Source organism: Bubalus kerabau, chromosome 9 (assembly GCF_029407905.1).
Source record: "Bubalus kerabau isolate K-KA32 ecotype Philippines breed swamp buffalo chromosome 9, PCC_UOA_SB_1v2, whole genome shotgun sequence".
NCBI lineage: Eukaryota > Metazoa > Chordata > Mammalia > Artiodactyla > Bovidae > Bubalus > Bubalus kerabau.
Window position 1 is genome coordinate 104,452,712 of NC_073632.1, and position 18,659 is coordinate 104,471,370.

At 49.4% G+C, this 18,659-nt stretch overlaps 1 protein-coding gene across 1 annotated transcript in view; it reads left to right on the top strand.

The window, feature by feature from the left end:
- The first annotated feature begins 1,053 nt into the window (after nt 1–1,053).
- Nucleotides 1,054–18,659, top strand: part of IGF2R (insulin like growth factor 2 receptor) — a 102,577-nt gene continuing 84,971 nt past the window's right edge. Inside the window, exon 1 of the mRNA XM_055536142.1 lies at nt 1,054–1,420. Within this exon, the coding sequence (XP_055392117.1) occupies nt 1,254–1,420 (167 nt within the window). The 5' untranslated portion in view covers nt 1,054–1,253. The remainder of the gene's footprint in view (nt 1,421–18,659) is intronic.

Sequence of the window (18,659 nt, forward strand, 5' to 3'; positions counted from 1 at the left end):
CTCCTTTGCTACATCAAAGTGGCTTTGCCTAAGTTACTTAACATCTCTGTGCCTCTGTTCCTCATTTAGAATATGGTTCCTGGATTCATGCATGTTAATTGCTAGTACAGTGTCTTATATGGAGTAAGCATTAAAAAACAATTAACTGGGGGCTTCCCTGGTGGTCCAGTGTCTAAGACTGCATACATCCAATGCAGGGTACCTGGGTTCCACCCTGGATAAGGTAACTAGCTCGTCCATGAGGCAACAAAGACGACGTCCAGCAAAATTAATAAATATAAAAAAAAAAAAAAGATGAACCGTTACCATCGTGGTTATTCTATAATCAGATTATTCTGTATCAGGTAAACTTCTTAAGCTCATGTCTTTTCAGATTCACCTTCTTATTCTCACTGTGCCTAGCTCAGCCATTCACACAGTTATGGACTTAACAAAATACATGATTAGAGCGATTAAAAAGCTTTGCTGGGCGGCACTCGCTCAAGAGTCACCCTTTTACCTCCTTTATGTTTCAAGTTCCTATATCTGGGCTGCCTTCCTTATTGGAGGAAGCCCACGCTTGGGAAATCACATTGCCACAGAAGGTTTGTGAGAGACTCTGGTGGGTGTGTAACGGTGGGAACACCGCGGTGCAGGGCTCAGCGATCGAACCCCCGGAGGGCAAGAAAAGTGGGTTCCCATTCATTAAGGGATCGAATGTATGGTAACAGGGCTGCGCGGCGGCCTTTACAGCACTTAGGTTCTAAACCTCATTTTCCCTCTCCCTGTCGGTCGAGGGTGGGAACATGGGAGTCCAGGTTGGGCAGCACCTCCATCTCCCGAGAGCGCCCCCGGGGGAGACACGGAGGCGGGGGTCCCGCGGGGTAGCGGGGGGCACCGCAGGCCTGGGTGGAGGGGGGGGGGTTCCCGCACCTGCGCGCGCGCGCGACGTGCCGCTTCCGGCCGCGCGCGGGGCCGCGCTCACGTGACCGGGCCTGGGCGGAGCCGGGCGGGCGGGGATCACCTGAACAAGCCTGTCACGTGAGCGGGGCGGGGCGGGGGCGGGACCGGGGCGGTCACGTGACAGGCCCCGGGGCCGCCGCCGAGCCCAGAAGAGCCGCGCGCCCCTCGAGCTCCCCCGGCTCGTCCCTGGCTTCTCGCGCTCCTGTCCGTCTCCGCCTGCCGCCCTGGCTGCACACCCGTGTCCCGGACGCCGCCCCTGGCCGCCGCGCGCCGCTCGCCCGGCTCCGGACGCGCAGCCCGGGCCCGGCGCGATGGAGGCGGCCGCCGGCCGGAGCTCGCACCTGGGGCCCGCGCCCGCCGGGCGCCCGCCGCGGTGCCCGCTCCTGCTGCAGCTGCAGCTCCTGCTGCTGCTGCTGCCGCCGGGCTGGGTTCCCGGGGCCGCGGGCACCCAGGGCGGCGAGTTCCCAGAGCTGTGCAGGTGGGTGGCTCGCCGGGGCACGGGCTTCGGTCGCGGTGCCCCAGCGCGCAGCGGGCGGGATGGGGGTGCAGGGGGCGCCCCCGGGGGAGGGCCCGGGGTCCCCGAGTCTTCTCCTTGTGTCTGCCTGTCCCCGATGGAAAGTTGCCGCCGTGCCGGCGAAGGATAAGAGACCCGGGGGTGATCGGTGCCCACGGGCAGGGGGTGGGGGGCGCTTGGCCCGTGCTGGCCCGGGGTCCGCCGTCTGGCCACTTGTGGCTGTCACCAAGTCCGGGGCGGGTTTGCGTGAGTGCGAGCGGCCGGGTGACACCCCGCGGGCGCCCTCACGCCCAGCGGTGCGCCTGCGAAAAAGTTGGGAGGACGCAGGAATCCCCGGCTTCGCTTTGTTCCCACTCCACGTTTCCCCCAAAGTTCTACCAGCGGGGCTTCAGATGCGCCCCTTAAGGTGGACAGACTCATCCGTAGGAACGGCCGTGGAGTTGGGGGGGGGGGTGGTTGGTTTCATTTGCTGATTGATTTCCTCAATGTGGGTTTTCCATTTTTAAAGTAGCTTTTTCTGCAGAAGTTGACTTTTTTTTTTTTAATCGGGAGAATGGAGGGTGGTCATCCAGTATTGGCTTTCGAGACTTCACCCTTCACTTCTGCGAGCTGAACTTCCTGTCTCGTTGTTCACATGATGTCATTGTCTCCGGGTGGATTATTCTAGTGGAGTCTTTTGCTTTGGGAACCATGATTGTATAATCGTTGGTCCCAGTGAGGACTGTTAAGTGTCCTGCCATGGCCGGGAGTCCCGGGGTTGGAGAACTGCCGATTCCATGTATTTTTCTAACCAACCTTCTCTGGACTGTTTAGGATGATGGAAAATACAGCTTTTAATTAATTTTTTAAAGCTTGGTGAAAAAGGGGTGAAAAGTTCTGAAAGAGTCGTGGACAAACAAGTCAGCAGTTATCCCTGGCGCTAGCAAGTCACCTCTCAGAATGAAGCCAAGTTTAGCCCACTTGGACCTGAATTTTGAGCTTACGGTGAGGTGTATGGGGTCTTCCTTTGCCTTAGAGATGGTCTTATTACCCCCGAATTGAGAACTTTCAGAAATTATTACTCTGAGGAGAGTGAGGCTGAATGCACAGTGGAAGCGGAAAGGCCCATATTCTTTGTCCTTTTTTGGAAAGGTATTGGGGGCCCGAGGGAGAGTTAACTGCACATTAGTTTGTAGGCCAGTTAACTACCCTAAGATACATAGTTACTCATAGAAGCCCCCTGTACAGTGAAAAGCTAGTCGCTGACCCAAGGTCAGGCTGTGACTGATCTTTAAAGGAGGACGTTTTTGGGGGTAGTGGCTGCTGTAACCATATGCATCCATGAGAAATTAGCTCAGCTTGGCCTAGTGGTGTTGGTCTTGGATGCTGGCAGATGGAATTGATTTCTTAATAAAGTTGCCCTCAAGGGCAGACCCCTACTCTGGAGCTGCTGCAGGAGACTCTTGCTTTTGCTTTAGGGTAGTCATCTCAGCGCCTGGACCGTGGTTCACAAACTCATCTCCAGATGGAACTTGGCCTCTTGGTCCAGTAGAAAATGGCCGTTGTATCTTGAAATGCCTCTCCTCACGGTCACACGTGGGCCTGACTTAGCAAGTGCTTGACAGTGTCCTGAGGGGACTTGCATTTTTTTAGCATGTGCCTTCTGTGGTCTTCAGACAGGTCCTTTCTGCCAGGCTTCTGAGGACTGCAGCCCCAGCTGGGTTGCAGCTGGGTGGGCTTCGGCATGTTTCTTTCCCGTTACTGCTCTGTGGTTTCACATTCAGACTTCTCTAGAGCCGCGTTTAACAGTCTCTACTTCAGACCCACTCCCTGAAATTTGAAATTTGTTTTGTTTGTTCCCGTTTCAAATGCATACCTTGGCTTAAATACTGAAAACATTTTTTCCCCCCTCTAGGAAAGGGGTTTAAAAAAAAAATCTGTTTTCTTGAATGAAGTCAGACTGCCTAAAAGTTCCTTCACTGTAGCACATATTTGAATGGGAATGTGGGCTGATCATGTCTTTAAGTCCACTTTGAAAAATTCTACCGAGTAGCCCCAAAGCAGGCTGTTTTCTGCGGCCTTTTCTTCCAGCTCTGGGCGTCTGTCCGTAAATAGCTGCCCAGGCCTCACCGTGAGTGTGAAGAGCAGACTTCTGCTCTTGGTGTTTGCGCTGCTTGTCAGTGGCAGCGGTCCCCACGGACACAGGGGCACATTCCAAACGTCTGCAAATTGGTTGCTGGTAACGAGGAACACGTTTTTCCATGGAAGACTCTCCCGGTTCCTGGTGGTTTGGTGCCTGGTGCAGTCCGCAGCTCCCCTCTCGCAGGTTTGGGGTGCCTAGACACCTTCCGGTGGCCGCGAGAACCCTGGCAGGCAGGTCTCACAGTCCCTGGAAAGGGGGGTTGATTCTGGGGCAGCGGCCTCTCCTCCCAAGTCTAGCTTTCTAGATCCTGGGAGGGTACCTTTCGCCTATGGCCCCTTAAGACCAACAGGAGGGAAGTTGGGGCCCGTTTCAGGGAGGCCTGCAGGGCACGCATGTGGCCCAGACCCCTCTTGGGGTGAGCGTGGTGGGCAGGGGTAGTCCCCAAGTGGCTCGTTAGCAGAAGGGATGAAGCAGCAGCTTTATCGTCTTTAGCCGGGTGCTGCAGAGCAGGGATGACGACGGCCAGTTGCCCAGAGTGTATCTGCTCTCCCGGCACTTTGAGCGCGTGTCCTTTGGAGAGCCTCAGTCGTGCATTCTTGAAGCTTCGTGAGGATGGATGCACCTGGCGAGTCCTGCGCTGTGGAAGAAGTCAGAGGTTTTAATCCCTTGGCTGTTTCTTGGAAGGTGGTGTGTGGTGGAAAGAAAGCATTGGAATCCAGAGGCCACCGTGGCCGCGGTGGGTCTGGCAGGCATGGCGGGGCTGGGGCATGGAGTGCTGAGCTGTGTGGGATGTGCAGAGGTTGGGGGGCAGGGTCTGTGGGGACAGGAGGTCAGGGGGCAGAGACCAGAGGCTGTGCGGAGTCACCCGAAGAGACCAGAAGGCCCTCCGCTTGTCCACAGCTTCACCCTCTTCTGTACGCGATACACTTTGTAAAAGGCCGTTCTACACGTGCGTGGTAATGAGTGACTTTCTACCCTTTATTTTGGTGTTAACGACATTCTTAATGAGTGAAGGCTTAACAGTTTATACGAGTTATAAAATAATGCTTTGGGCTGTCTTGATTTAAGTAGTTAAGTATCTTAAAGTGTATTTAGAACAAGCTTTCCCCCAATTGTTTCTGTATAAACGCTGCAACTTTTTTTTTTTTTATATTGAGGACAAGAGAGTAATGAAGCCAGCTGGGAGTTGAGGTTGGTTTAGTTGATGTCTCTAAGGAGACATTTTTTTCCCTGCGATTTTTCCGAAGGAACAGTGCTTATATGCCTAATTTGGGCCACATGTTGAACCTGGATCACATCCACTTGTGTGTATATGTTTCTTGCAACAATAAGTGTGTGTGTAGCCCAAGATTATTAACTGTGGGTAGACACATGCTTTAATTCTTTAAATTCTTTAATTCTTGTCAGGACCATCATCCTGACAAGAGTCCCAGGGAATGAACTCCTGATTGGGCTTCATATCTTTTATCAGTGTTTCACAGAGGGAGTTTTAAAAGATGGGGTTGAGTGAAATCATTTAGATGTCTCATCTTTATTTCGATCTTGGCATGTATAACTGTGCTGTGCTGGGAAAAGAGAATTCACAACGGTCGCAGAACTGGGACCGATGGAAGAAAGTAACTCATTACTTTGCAGATACTGTTCTTTTTCTCCTTTTTTTTCCCGCCCTTTTTTATTATCCCAGCCAGGAGCCCTTTTGGCAGTGACCCCACTGGTCATGGAGGTGGAGGTAGCTGAGATCGGATATACCTGTGAGTCCTTTGTATTTTCCGCATAGCTGACTCATGACCAGTGAGGGACAGAGGCCTGAATTCTTGTTAATGGTGTCTCCTCACCTTTAATCCTGGCAAGGTGACAAAGGACTCATTTATTCTCCAAGTGATCCATTGACATTTCTTAAGTAGGGGGAAAACTGGGAGGGGTTAGAGCTGGAGACACCACCCTCTGGACAGCACTGGATCCAGAGAACTGGTGGCCACCACTGCTCCCCTTTTGCTAATTTTATTTTATTAAACTTTTGAATTTCTTTTGTTAATTTTAAGTAATGTGTAATCTAAGTTTTGATTTTTTTTTTTTTGACCCAAGACTAATCTAGATGTTACTAGTTTTTTGGGCTGTTACAAACAAAGCTGTTGTAAATATTCATGTACAAGATGTTGTGTGGACACACGCTGTATTTTTGGATAGATACCTAGGAGTGAGATTGTTCAGTGGCTGGAGAGTGAGGGTTGATTTTATGGGAGCTGCAAACTGACTTCTGAAGGGATTGTCCATGTTGCATCTCCGTCGTCGGTGTGAGAGTTCCGGTGTTTCTACATCCTTGTCAGCACTTGATCTTGTCAGTCTTTTTAATTTTAGCCATCCTAGTGGGGTTGTAGTGGTATCTCAGTATGGTTTTAATTTTCACATCCCTGCTGACTCATGACATTGAACATCTTTTCTTGTATTATTTGAATGCCTCATGAGGTTGAACATCTTTCATGTGCTTATTAACCACTTGAGTATCTTTTGTTGTGATTCTCAAAAAAATCTCTTGCCCCTCATCCCTGAACACACTTTTTGGGGGTCATCTTTTTGTGTTTCAAGAGTTCTTTATGTTTTTGGAGTCAGGTCCTTCCTCAGGTCTGTACAGTGTGTATTTTCCCCACAGTCTTTGGATTGCTTTTTTTTTTTTTTCCATTAATATGTCCTTTGAAAAATAGGTATTTCTTAATTTTGATGAACTTCAGTTTACATTTTTTTTTTCTTTTCTTTTTAAATCAGGCTTTTTGTAGCCTATGAAATCTTTGTACGGAGGTTTCTTAGCCTTAACACATTTGACATGTGGCCTGAATAAATATTTGTTGTGGGGTCTGTCCTTTGCATTGTGGGATGTTAAGAGCACCCCATCTTCCCAGGTGGCTCAGTGGTAAAGAATCTGTCCGCCAATGCAGGAGATGTGGGTTCAATCCCTGGGTTAGGAAGATCCCCTGGAGAAGGAAATGGCAACCCACTTCAGTATTCTTTCCTGGAAAATTCCATGGACAGTGGAACCTGGTGGGCTACAGTCTGTGGGGCGACAAGGAGTCCGACACGACTGAGCACCCACATACACATTTCCTGATGTTTTATATAGGAAGCTGGCGACTGAGTTTTTAAGTGAGTTCAGGCTGCAGCTTTCTTTGCTGTATTATTCTTGGATGAGTTCAGTATCAAGAATGTTTTGCTTTGTGGGAAGAGCCAGTTAGTTTTTAGTATATTGTATGATATGAAATAGTTTTTGTATAGGATGGACAATTTCTGTTCCTTAAATTTTGGTAGAACTCAGTGGTAAAACTGTCTGGGCCTTGTGCCTTTGTGGAGATAGAATGTAGTGGAAGAGGAGTTTTGATTACTGTTTCAGTTTTGTCTATTTACTCAGATTCTATATTTTTTCTTGAGCAAGTTTTGATAATCTGTATTTTTCTAGGAAATTGTCATTTTAATTATGTATCCACATATAAATATGTAGCATTTACTCTTATGCTTTTGGAAATACCTTTTGACTCTGTAGGTAAATTTAAAAAATTCCTGATGTTAATTTATGTATTTTTCCCTTTAATTAGGTTTACTAAAGATTTTTCTAGTCTTTTTAGTCTTTTCAAAACAACTAGTATTTATTTTACCATCTTTGTCACCATTAATTTTTTATTTATGCTCTCTGTTGTTAACTTTAAAAAATTTCTTTAAAATTTTTTTCTAATTTTTCTTAAAAAAATTTTTTTTTCTTAAAGAAATTTCTTTTAGTGCAGTAGAGTTGATTTACAATATTATGTCAATTTCTGCTGCACAACAAGGTGCTTCAGTTATACCTGCATGTTCTTTTTCATCTTCTTTTCCATTTGGTTTATCACAGGATATTAACTATAAAAGTTTCCTGTGCTGTACACTAGGATTTTGTTGTTTATCCTCGTTTTTTTCCTAATTTAAATTGAAAGCTTAGATCTTTTAAATCAGCTTGAGTGACTAAACTATGAATTTAAAGCTGTGGGTTTCTTTGTCTGAGTACTATGCTACTTACGGGTTTTGATACATAGATTTTTCATCCTTCAGTTCTAAATATTTTCTTCTTGTACCCAAAAATGCTATTTGAACTTCTTGGATCCACCAGTTTTTAAAAATTTTTCATTCTCTAGGTAAATAGAATTTTCCCCTCATGTGGGCAGTAAAAATGTGAAATTGTGGCCTAGAACCTCGTTGAGTTGCGTGTTCTGTGTGTTTGGGAAAAAAAGTTTCTCTCTTTGGGTCAAAGTTTCCTATTGTGCTGTTTAGCCTCTCTTTATCATAGCGTCCTGCTCGGTTTGTCCTTTATACTTTGTATCTGACTACCACTATGGGCAGGGTTCCAGAAGAATGGCTTCTGTCCTCTTTCTCAGCCTAGCAGTTCTCCTGTTGTTTGTAAGCTCTTCAACTTTTTTCTGTTTCTTAGAAACATTCCAGCAGGGTCTAGAGTTGATGTATACTCACAGCTGCCTCTTCATGGTTGCCACAACTTCCCTCATCCCTTGGAAGACGTAAAGCGCTCCTCGGATTGCTCTATGAATTGCTCTTTCCTTGGGCCCAGTGTCTTTGTTGGCATTTGTCATCCCATTTTCATGGTGTGGGTGCCCTTGCGACGGCTGGTGCCTCTTGATTGTGCTCTTCGCATGGAGCCTCCGCTGGGACGCTTGTGGCCTCTTTTTGCGCAGCTGTGCAGGATGGAGCTGGGAGCAGTTGTTGAAGCTTGGCTGCAAGTTGCTGGGGGGAGGCCGGGGGATGGGCAGGGCGTTCCTCTGGCTGGTGTGTCCCTGTGGCTGGTCTTAGGTGCTTTTCCATTCTCCTAAACATCACTCCCAGCCCTGTTCCTGCTCGGAGACAGCTGCTGGGCCCTCGTTGATGGCCGCTGGCAGAGGACAGTGTGTTCTGCCTGTAGCTGGAGTCCGCAGAGCTGGATTTCTGAGTTGGCGGTGGCCAGTCACCTCTTTCCTCTACGTCTCAGTTTCTTCCTCAGGAGGGCTGGAAGTGGAGTTTTGGAAGTCACTGTCCTGCTTTCGAATGTGGACTCTTTCTCCTCTTTACTAGTTGGAAAGCCTCACGGGCCAGTTAACTGGCCTGCTGAGATTTTGATTTTCTTCTGTGTCAAATCAGGGTGCTAATCACGTTTTCAGGGTGGTGTGAGAACCAGAGTGTGTCCAAGTGCCTAGCTATCCTTTGTGGTCATAAATGGTGGTGGTGGCGGTGATTGCTTTCTTTCTGCAAGTTAGGGCTCTATGCGCCAGGTCAGTGATATTTTTAGCTGGTTCCTCTGCACCTCCCTGGTTCTCTTAGTGTCTAGGGGCTTTTTGCGTCAACACGAGGGTGTTTCTTCTTCATCCATCCTATACATTGGCACTCCATGGGAGAGTTCTTTTGAGAAAGAAGTGTTTCCATCATTTAAAGTTTTAAAACCACGGGGCTGTGTGATTCTCAGGGTCTAGTTTGCATCCAGGCTTCTGCGGTTCTGAGGCTCCATTCTTCAGGATTCCTCCAGCTCCCGAGTAGCAGAAAGCCCAGCTCGAGTTTGCTTACACAAGGAGGAGCTTGCTGATAGGAGGTGTGGGGTTGGGGCGGGTGCCAGGTACCATATGTCGGGTGGCCCCGGGCCCTTTCCTGCCTTTTTCTTGGCATTGTCCTCCTTCCTGTGGTGGCCGCATTAGTCCACCACCCCGGGGGAGTGGGGGAGTGCAGAGCCTCCTGATTTTGTTTTTTGGTAGAAGGTCCTGAAGCCCCCGAGGGCTTCTGCATGGGCGTCAGTGCTCTGGAGGGGCTCAGTCCCATCTCCCTGGAGGCGGGTGGGTCTTGGATTCCAGGGTGTCTGCTGTAGGTGGGGACTGGGCGCAAGAATGCAGGCCAGCGGGAAGCGTTGTGAGAGCCCTTCGCCAGCTTCATGGTGCCACATGACTTAAGAACCAGCTGCCACAGGCGGAGTTTTGAGGTGCCTGGAGTGGTGCGTCACGCCTATTTCTGTCCTCGTGGTAACCAGCGCGGGGGGCCGGCCTGTGTGCATCCTCCAAGGCTGGGGTGGGTGGAGGGGAAGATCCCAGCCCCTCTGGGTTCTGCAAGCATGAAGCTTGCCCTTCAGATGGGCCAGAGACCTTGGGTGGGATTTTTATGTTGTTGCTTTAAGATCCTTCCATGAATCTCTGGAGGGTGGCTTCCCCCTCCAGGGCGAGGGGGTGGGTACAATTTTGCACATGTCACTCTTCACTTTAGGGCTCAGAGATGTAAGAAATCTGAGGTCATGAAAGTTACCAATTCGAGTTTTGTTTTGGGGTAGAGGGAGTAGGGAAAGATGAAGGAACGTGGAGACAGTGAAGCCTGGCCTTTGCCAGAGGGTAGCCAGGGAGCTCTTTTAAATCAGAGCCTATGTGCTTTAAGGGGATGGGAGCCCACTCCAGCATTCCTGCGTACAGAATCCCATGGACAGAGGAGCCTGGCGGGCTACAATCCGTGGGGTCATGTGCAGTTCTTCCCACGTACGTGTGTGCAGGAATAAACACATGGTGTGCACGTGGAGAGCTCGTCCAGGAGACCGGCCACCGGATGTTGACTTGTAACATTAGTTTGTCGCCATCTGGGTGACTCGCTCTAGTCAAAAGCCAGTTAGACATCTTTAAAACACTTGTTTGGTACTGAAAGCCTCTCCCCAGCACCCCGGCCTGCAAACAGAAACCCCAAACCACGAGCATGGACGTGCTGAAGGGTGGCTTCTTAGAAATGACGAGGATGTGTCCCCGCTGAGTCACCCCCCGTGTCCTCCGAGGCCCCTCCGCCTGCCATCTGCCGGAGGAGTGTCACTCACCACAAACAAAGCAAGAAACCCGTGTGGCTCACTCTCCCCACTTTTGAGTGTCCATCCTTCGGCGGAGGCCGGGTGAGTTAGCTGCTTGGGTGAGTGAGCGAGCCTAGGGAGAGACGTATGGGGCGGGGCTGTTGTATGGAGGGTGCTGGGTCCGCAGGCCTGTCTGTGGTGGGGGCGGGGGGGGGCTTTTGCTTTTTTTTTAGGAAGCGAGGGGGGTCACCTGCACATCTGACTCGGGGAAGGGTGTGCTAGGCAGAGGGATCACATTATCAAGTGTTCCAGCCAGGATGCTGGCTGACACGGCTGGCAAGTGGCAGAGGGGCCGTCGTGCAGCAAGAGCAAGAAAGAGGGTGGGAGACGGGAATTTTCGGAGAGGGTTGGCTGGGGCCATGTCCCATAGGCCATCAAGAGTGACTCTAGAAGAGAGTGTGTAGGTGTGTTTAACTGAATCCCTTTGCCATGCAGCAGAAATGGGTACAATGTTGTAAATCAGCTCCATTTCAATAAAAAATATTAAAAAAAAAAAAGAAGAATGACTCTGGATTTTATTCTGAGGGACGCGGGATCCTGGGAGGATTTTGAGCCCAGGAGTGACCTCGGGGGGGGACGGCCTGCGGGGGATTTTTGCTGGACCAGGTAAGTGGTTATAACAGATTGGCCCAGGGTCGTGGTGCAGAGTGGTCTGATTCTGGGGACTTTGAAAGTGGAGCTGGTGGACTCTGCCTCGGGCTGGATGTGGGATGGGGTGGGGTGGGGGGAGAGGGACTGAGCTGAAAGGATGGAGGGGCTGTTCTCAGAGGGGGTGGGGGTGGGGAAGCAGGGGCCGCTTGGACAGCGTGGGTGGAGGCTGTGACAGGGTTGGGGGTCATTCCGAGGAAGTGCCCTGTGGGGCTGGGGGGCCGGTGGGGCCGCAGTCCTTTCAGGTGGTGTGAAGGTGGCACTGACGTGGCCCTGCGCTTCCTGTTCAGCAGCGGGTGGTAGGGTTTCTGAGTCGTGTGACCCCAGCATCTTCAAAGCAGAGACTGTTCTCCTGCGGCAGCCTCCCTTTGTGAAGAACTCACCCTGGGTAGTGGCCCCATCACCATCCGAACTAACCGGCTGAGCTGACTGCCCGGAAAGTAGGAAGGTGGGGGGCTCCCCTGGTGGCTCCGTGGTAAAGAATCCACCTCCCAAGGCAGGAGACATGGGTTTGAGCCCCGATCCAGGCTGATCCCACGTGCAGAGGAGGAGCTAAGCCCATGCCCCCATCACTACTGAGTCTGTGCTCTGGAGCCTGGGAGCTGCAACTCCTGAAGCATGAGCACCCTAAAACCTGTGCTCTGCAAGCAGAGAACTTTTGCAGCGCAGCAAAGAGGAAACCCTGCTTGCCGCAACTAGAGAAAAGTCTGCACAGCAATGAACCTGGCACAACCCCCCCCCCCCCCAAAAAAAAACAAAGTTAGGAAGGCAGACTTTTTCTCTTGTCCTAGCGGCTTTGGAAGCAGGGTACTGGGTCCATGAGAGTTTGGGGGACATTGGTGATGGTCTCTGAGGGGACTGAGCCTTAAAGTTTGATCTCTACGCCATGGGCCGAGTTGATGTAAAAGGCAGTTGAATTCTGACATCCATGTGATGATTAAGGAGGAGGTTCAGCCTGTAATTCAAGCCTTCATTTTGCATTTGAGGAACAAAGGAAGAAAGCACCCAGATTGTAAAAGGGGCCTCACGGAGCAGGGTTGAAACCCTGGCTTGCGTCCTGGGGCTGTAGAGTCACTGGGAGCAAAAACGCAGCAAGTGCAGCAGTGGGCGCACCGGCCGGCCCTTGGAGGAAGATCTCGGGTGTGGAGGGCCGTGGCCGCCAGGTTCCTGGAAGCAGAGCGTGTCTGTCCTTTTCCCCAAGTTTCCGATCCATCAGGCCTTTGTTCTGGTGGCAGCTGGTGGCTGCGTGGTGCGGGTTTGGGTGGGCCCGAGTGCCTGTCCTGTTCTGAGAGATCGCAGGAGGCAGCTGGCGTGCATGTGTCTGGGTGTGTGTTCTGAGCAGCCCCCCACTCTCTGTCTTGAGCTTCATCAGCTCCGTGGAGCTGGCCCCCAAACCAGGCTCCCACCTCAATCCTGGCAGTGTCGTTAGGTGACCGTCCTTTCAAAAGGACTTAACCAGGCCAACTCAGTTTTTAACCCGTCTTTGAGTCCTGCTGGTGATCCAGATGAGAGCTTAGGTGACAGTGCCTCAACAGCTCCACGTTTCCAGCCTTGTTTTCCTGGTGGTGGCTGTGGGGTGGACGACTCTTGGCGACTGGAAGGTGAGGCTCTGAGTGCTTAAGTGTGTCCCCCAAGGCTGGGTCAGGGGGTGGGATTCAGGCCCACGGGTGGTACCTCGTGGCTTGCCTTGGCTTCTCGGGACCTCTCCCAGACACTCAGGGTGCTGGTGTTAGAGCCGTGCCTGCCGACCCCCTGGCGCCTCCACTTTCATGCCGACCGGAGTCTCTCCTCCAGCCTGATCGCTCTCCAGACCACTGGCTTCCTGCTCCCAGACCCTGTGTCACTACAGGGAAAACCAGAAATTAATGTCTGGCATTTCCTTGCCTTTTTTTTTTTTGCTGGCCTCGTATCTTTATCCACAGCTTTGTGGGTTTGTTAGAATAGGAAGTGAAGTACTTCCTATATAAGTTTTGGCCACAATGCTCTATCAAACTCTTGTGTCCCCCCTGCGCCTGCAGATCAGGGTGTGTATTCCTTGTGCCAAATCAGATTCTTCTCTCGTCGTGTCAGAAGCAGAGAGTTATTGACAACAGGGGGTTACATTATGCTCTTGACATTTCTGCTGCAAATGTGCGTTTGGAAACCCTGCCTTCCTTTCCCCCTGCCACCCCTCCCTTCTCCCCGCCATCCTCCCCCTTTGCTATTTTAGGACACCGTTCCAGATTTTCGAGGGTCGGTGGTCTGGAGGGATGAGCTGAGAAACTCTCTGATAATGATAAGAGGCAGTGGTGAGCCAAATGTTCCCTGAGTGTTTTGTTAGAGCCCTTGGATGTAGGCCAGAAGCAGAGAAATCTTTTCTTTTTTTTTTTTTGCTGTTCAGGTTGGAAAGACTTTGCATTCCCCTCGTCCCCCAGATTTGGTATTGGCTGCTCACTCTAGATTTAAAATAACAGTCCTCTAGCCAGTGACCATGTTATGTGAATTTACTTGTATACCACCAACTTTTTCTTTTAAGGAAACCAAATTATAGATTCACACGTGCTTGTTAATTTTACTGCTGGTTCCATTGTACTTCTAATCTGCTTTATATACTGATGATTGTAGGCCAGTCATCAAATGTTTCATGGCCACATGACCATTATTACCATAACCCCAGGACTTGTGGCAGTGAGGGAACTAAGATCTCTAAAGAACATGGACGAATGAAGGTTCATGGAGCTGCTTTGTGTTAGAGGGGAAGGGACTCAGTTTTCTGAGATTTGTTTTTTTTTTTCCTTTAAGGTGTTGGGCATTCCAAACATTTTATAATTAAACTGTATGTACTTTGTTTTATCTATTTTTTAAAATTTTTACCTATTTTTGGCTCTGCTGGGTCTTGGTTGCTTTGAGCAGGTTTTTCTCCAGTTGCCATGAGCTGGGGCTGCTCATTGCGGGGGCTTCTCTTGTGGCGAAGCGTGGGCTCTAGAGGCAGGGGCTTCAGGAGTTGCAGCTCACGGGTGTAGTTGCTGCTCCTCAGCATGTGGAATCTTCCTGGACTAGGAATCGAACTCACGTCTCCTGCCTTGGCAGGCGAATTCTTATCCACAGCATTATCAGGGAAGTCCTAGACTTCAGTTTGGATGTTAGCTGTTTTAAGAATTAGAAAGAACCCCACATTGTATTTGCAGAGTGTTGCACTTCTGCAGGTATTCAGTGATGATGTGTACGAAAGCTTGAGCGGTGTCCTGTTAAGACACCAGTGTCAAATAGCTGAGAGGAGTCATCCAGTTGTGGCCGTCTGGCTTTTTCTTTTGCTTTCTCTCTTTTGCATGGACGTTGGCACCATGTTTGGTAGAGACGGCTCTCTGTTTCTCTTCGTGAACCTTTCTGATCTCCAGGCAGTTGGGATGGCCAGTTAGATCGGCTTCTTCCTTGCTGCCTCTGATTCACTCCCGTGCTGACCGGGTCGGGCTGTCAGTGTGGCATTTGCTGGAGGCAGTATTGGGAAGGTAGGAACGCCTTGCCGTCTCCGTTGGTTGATGGTCTGCTCGTTGTGTGCTTCCTTCTAATTGGTGATCTTCTAATTGGTTGCGTGCCAGCACTTTTCAGGATATTATGAAATGTAAACCAAATGAGATTAAAATGGAACCTCCCGGCCTCGGAACAGACGCAGACTGACTGCTGTCTGTCGTCCAAGGTGGTTTTGGCAGAGGCCGTGGGATCACGGTCAAGGGCAGATGGTCTCAAGCTTTCTTGAACTGAGGGACCATGGCCTGTGTCCTCAGTTTATCTGATGAGATGAATCGTCCACCCCCAGGGCCTATCTCAGCCACAGAATTCAGTTTGAGACCCAGGTTTGAGATTCCCTGGAGAAGGGAAAGGCTACCTTCTCTAGTATTCCTGCCTGGAGAAGCCCGTGGATAGAGGTTCCTGGCGGGCTACAGTCCATGGGGCTACAGTCCATGGGGTTTGCAAAGAGCTGGACACAACTGAGCAACTAACAGTGAGCTCAGAAAAGTGTTTTTTTTTGATCAGCATGATGTGGGGTGGCCTGGATCTTCACAGAAGTCTTCACCAACAGCTTCTCCCCAGGGGCCGCATTCAGGTGCATTCAGTCACTCTGGAAATCGGCACTTGGGGTCTGCCATTTCAGGGGCACCTATTGCGACAAGACTGAAGCTCCTACAGTCTCCTGGAATGCTTTTCTACCTTCACTGTTGTACTTAAAAGTAAATATCTTCTGAAAAGTTAAAAAAAAAAAAACTTGTACAGTGCCTGGGTGGCCTGCTGTACAAACGTCAGGACCCGGGGTCCACTGGCCGGTTTCCTTCCCAGCCTGCCAGCATATGTTGATTCTGTCCATGTATATGTCACTATGTCATTCTGGGACGGAGGACACTCCTGTCCTGAGTCATGGGGCAGTGGGGGATACCAGGCACATAAGATCTACCAGTGGGTGGTGGGAAATGCCAGGAGGGTTGGTGTCAGAGCTGAGGATAACAGCAGGGGCCAGCCCATGTGGTCCAGAGGGCATTGCGTGCAGACCTGTGTGTCTAATTGCCAGGTTTGCCTCGAAGTGAACTTGGGAGTTTTCAAGAGCGGGAGGGGGACATTGGCTGATGATGTTTCATACTCTGGAGAAAGAGGTAGCATGGCAAAGATTTTGCTTGCGTGTGCTACTTTTCAAAGCCAGGATTCTTGTCCAGGTGGTTTTGTGTCCAGAAGAGCACTGCTAACTGAGGTTAGGCTGTCTCCTCGCAGGATTGGAACTGATTCTAAGACCCCAAAGTGGGCGGGGCCTCTGGGTGCTGGTTCCCAAAGACCAGGCACTTCCTGGGGCTCTCCTGCTCCATCTCCTCGAGTCCTGTTCCTCACAGATGAGAGGGGGGACAGCTTAGAACCACGGTGTCTCATAGAAGTCTTGGCCTGATAGGAGAGTCAAGAGTTCTGTGAAGATGCCCACTGGGCTTTTACACCATCTGCATGCTAGTCCATGTTTGTAAAGCAAATATATTTCAAACATGCGTGTGTGTGTGTCTGAATAAAGACCATTTCCACCCAACTTGGAGATATTTTCTTCCATGGTTTGTTCCCTGCTAAAAGTTTAAAATTTTAATATTATAGCTCATTTTTCTCTTTGGTCTGACACGTTAGACTCATTTTTTCCTGTTAGTTTTTTTTTTTTCCCCTTCTTTATTTATGTAAGCCCCAAAAGCTTAGTGTATAGACTTTTCTGGGAATCTCAGCTGAATGGTCTCAGTTGCTTGGCTCTTAAATAAATCTTACTGTTGTGTTTCCTCATTTTGGCTGTACGTGTTCACCTCATGTAGAGAATTTTCTAGTGGAAAACTTTTGGACGAAATATTAATATTCCTCTAACATTTCATTAAATTTTATTTAGTCTATGTGCTTTTATTGTTTCTGAAGCCATTCTCTCATTCTCAAATACGATCAGAGTGCTTTAAAACTTCAGCATAAATTTAAAGAATGATTTCGGCCTCGGCCATTCTGGTAGTTTGCCTTTCAATCTTGGCAAGGAGGCTAGGATTATCTAGTGCCAAACGCGTAGTTCTCTCAAGTGCTAACGGATATTTATTTGACTTTCACATTTAGGGAAATCATCTTTAAAACGTGTTTATTAAGGATGATAATTTAATCTAACTGAGGGGCACAGCAGTTGACGCTGTAGGTTTTGGAATATGCTTTGTGAGTTTTCAGATTGATGATTTCAACTGAACAATCATTGCTAGCTCCTAACGACAAGGCATTGGGCGTGGTGTCTGTTTTAAAGCAGAGACGTGTCTGTTGGAATCGGACCCTCTCAAGCGCTGACTGAGGCCTCTTTACCCAAGAGCTGCAGTTTAGGTTTGTGAGTCGCTGCCTTGTGTTGGTGGTTCAGGCAAACCCTCGAAGACACCCGGCACTCGAGTACTTTCACAGCACCCTCCCCCCTTACTCCCATAACCACTTATCATTTTGATTAAGCTTGACAGAACGCAAATATGAAATACAAGTAGAGAAAAGAAATAACGATTGACTCGGGCAGCGTCTTTCTAGGAACTCTGATTGCCAGATCGTCAGGACAGCGCCCCCCCCATTTTCTCTCTCCTCTCTTTTCTGCTCCACTCACATATGCTGTTTACATCTGCCTTATTTAACTATCACCTCTGCAAAAATGGTAGTGGGTTTCTGTTTTAAGAAAAGCATAGTGTTTTCAGTCACCATGTGCATTTCTTTAGAGTTGATTGCTACCAGTTCACTCATTCTAAAATACCTTCACACACCTCTCATGTTGCGGAACGTTTTAATGATGCCAGTGCTTTAAATTTGGTGTCTGCTATCCTGGAAAAACTTAGGGGCCCTGAGTAAGAGATTCACAATTTGCCTTAATTTAACTATTTAATAGAAAAGTCTCCTAATACTCTGCACATAAAAACACTAGCTTAAAATTTTAAGGGAAGATCCGTAGTGTGGATCTTTGAGCAGCCTGTTTTTGCTTCAAGTTCAGAATCAAAACTGCTTTCTTTAATCTGTCTGACCCAGTGTTCCCATCTCCTGGATCTCATCTGCTGCTTGCTCTCTCCACCTCGCTCCAGCCACAGGGCCCTTCCTTCCCTTCCCTCCGTGTGCTGTTTATTCCTGCCATAGGACCTCGGAATGACTGGTCAGTCTGGTGGAAGATCCTTCGCACCACGTCTTCCTCTGGGTTGCGCATTTTGTCATTCAAGTCTTAGCCTGAGTTTGATCTCAGTTACTCTTCTGGATTCCAATCACATTTCTGTTACTTTGTTACTGTTTTGTGTTACAAGGTGGAATTCTCCTGTGTGTTCGCTTACCTGTTTATTTTCTGTCCTCCCCTGGAATATACACTCCAAGAGGGCAGGGTGTTTTTGGAATGATCACTGCTTGATCATTTCTGTACTCCGCACTAAGTACTTAAGACTTATTTGTGAAGTGAAAGAAGAAAGGTTATGAAGGTCAAAAGAAACAGGCCTGGATAGATGACTTGCTGGCGCCTGGTATTACTTAGGTCATTTTTTTGGGCCATGGAACTCTGGACTTGGGGAGGTAAAAGGTGTTACTGGTATGAAGGCTGAGTTTATAGTGGTAACTGCATCTGAGTCCAGTGTCATCCCAAGGCTGGCGCTTGCCAAAGCACTGCAGCCTGTTTTTCAGGTTTCTTGAAGTTCAGTGACTGTCAGAACTCCCAGTGGAGCATTCACAGTCCTGACTGAGTGCTGACATGTGCCCAGGTCCTTGGTTTCTTGGCAGATGGCGTTGATCGGTCCCCAGATCTGGGTTCAGGAGCACACTTGGCTCCTTGTCTGCCAGTAACTTTCCTGTTGGGGTTCCTCATTGCTGGACGGGGCTCTTGGGGAGACTGCCTGTCAGCAAGGAACGGTGTGTTGCCTGGGGTTTGTGCCGAGTCAGCGCTCTGACACCCAGTGGAAAGGGAGCCCGAAAAGTGGACTGGTCCTATGGGGGCTGTATTTTCCCATCAAGCTGGTGCTGCCCACGGTGAGCTCCTGACACATGTGGTTTCCAGGCTTAGCAACCTCAAGGTCTCACACTCGGTTCCTCCACAG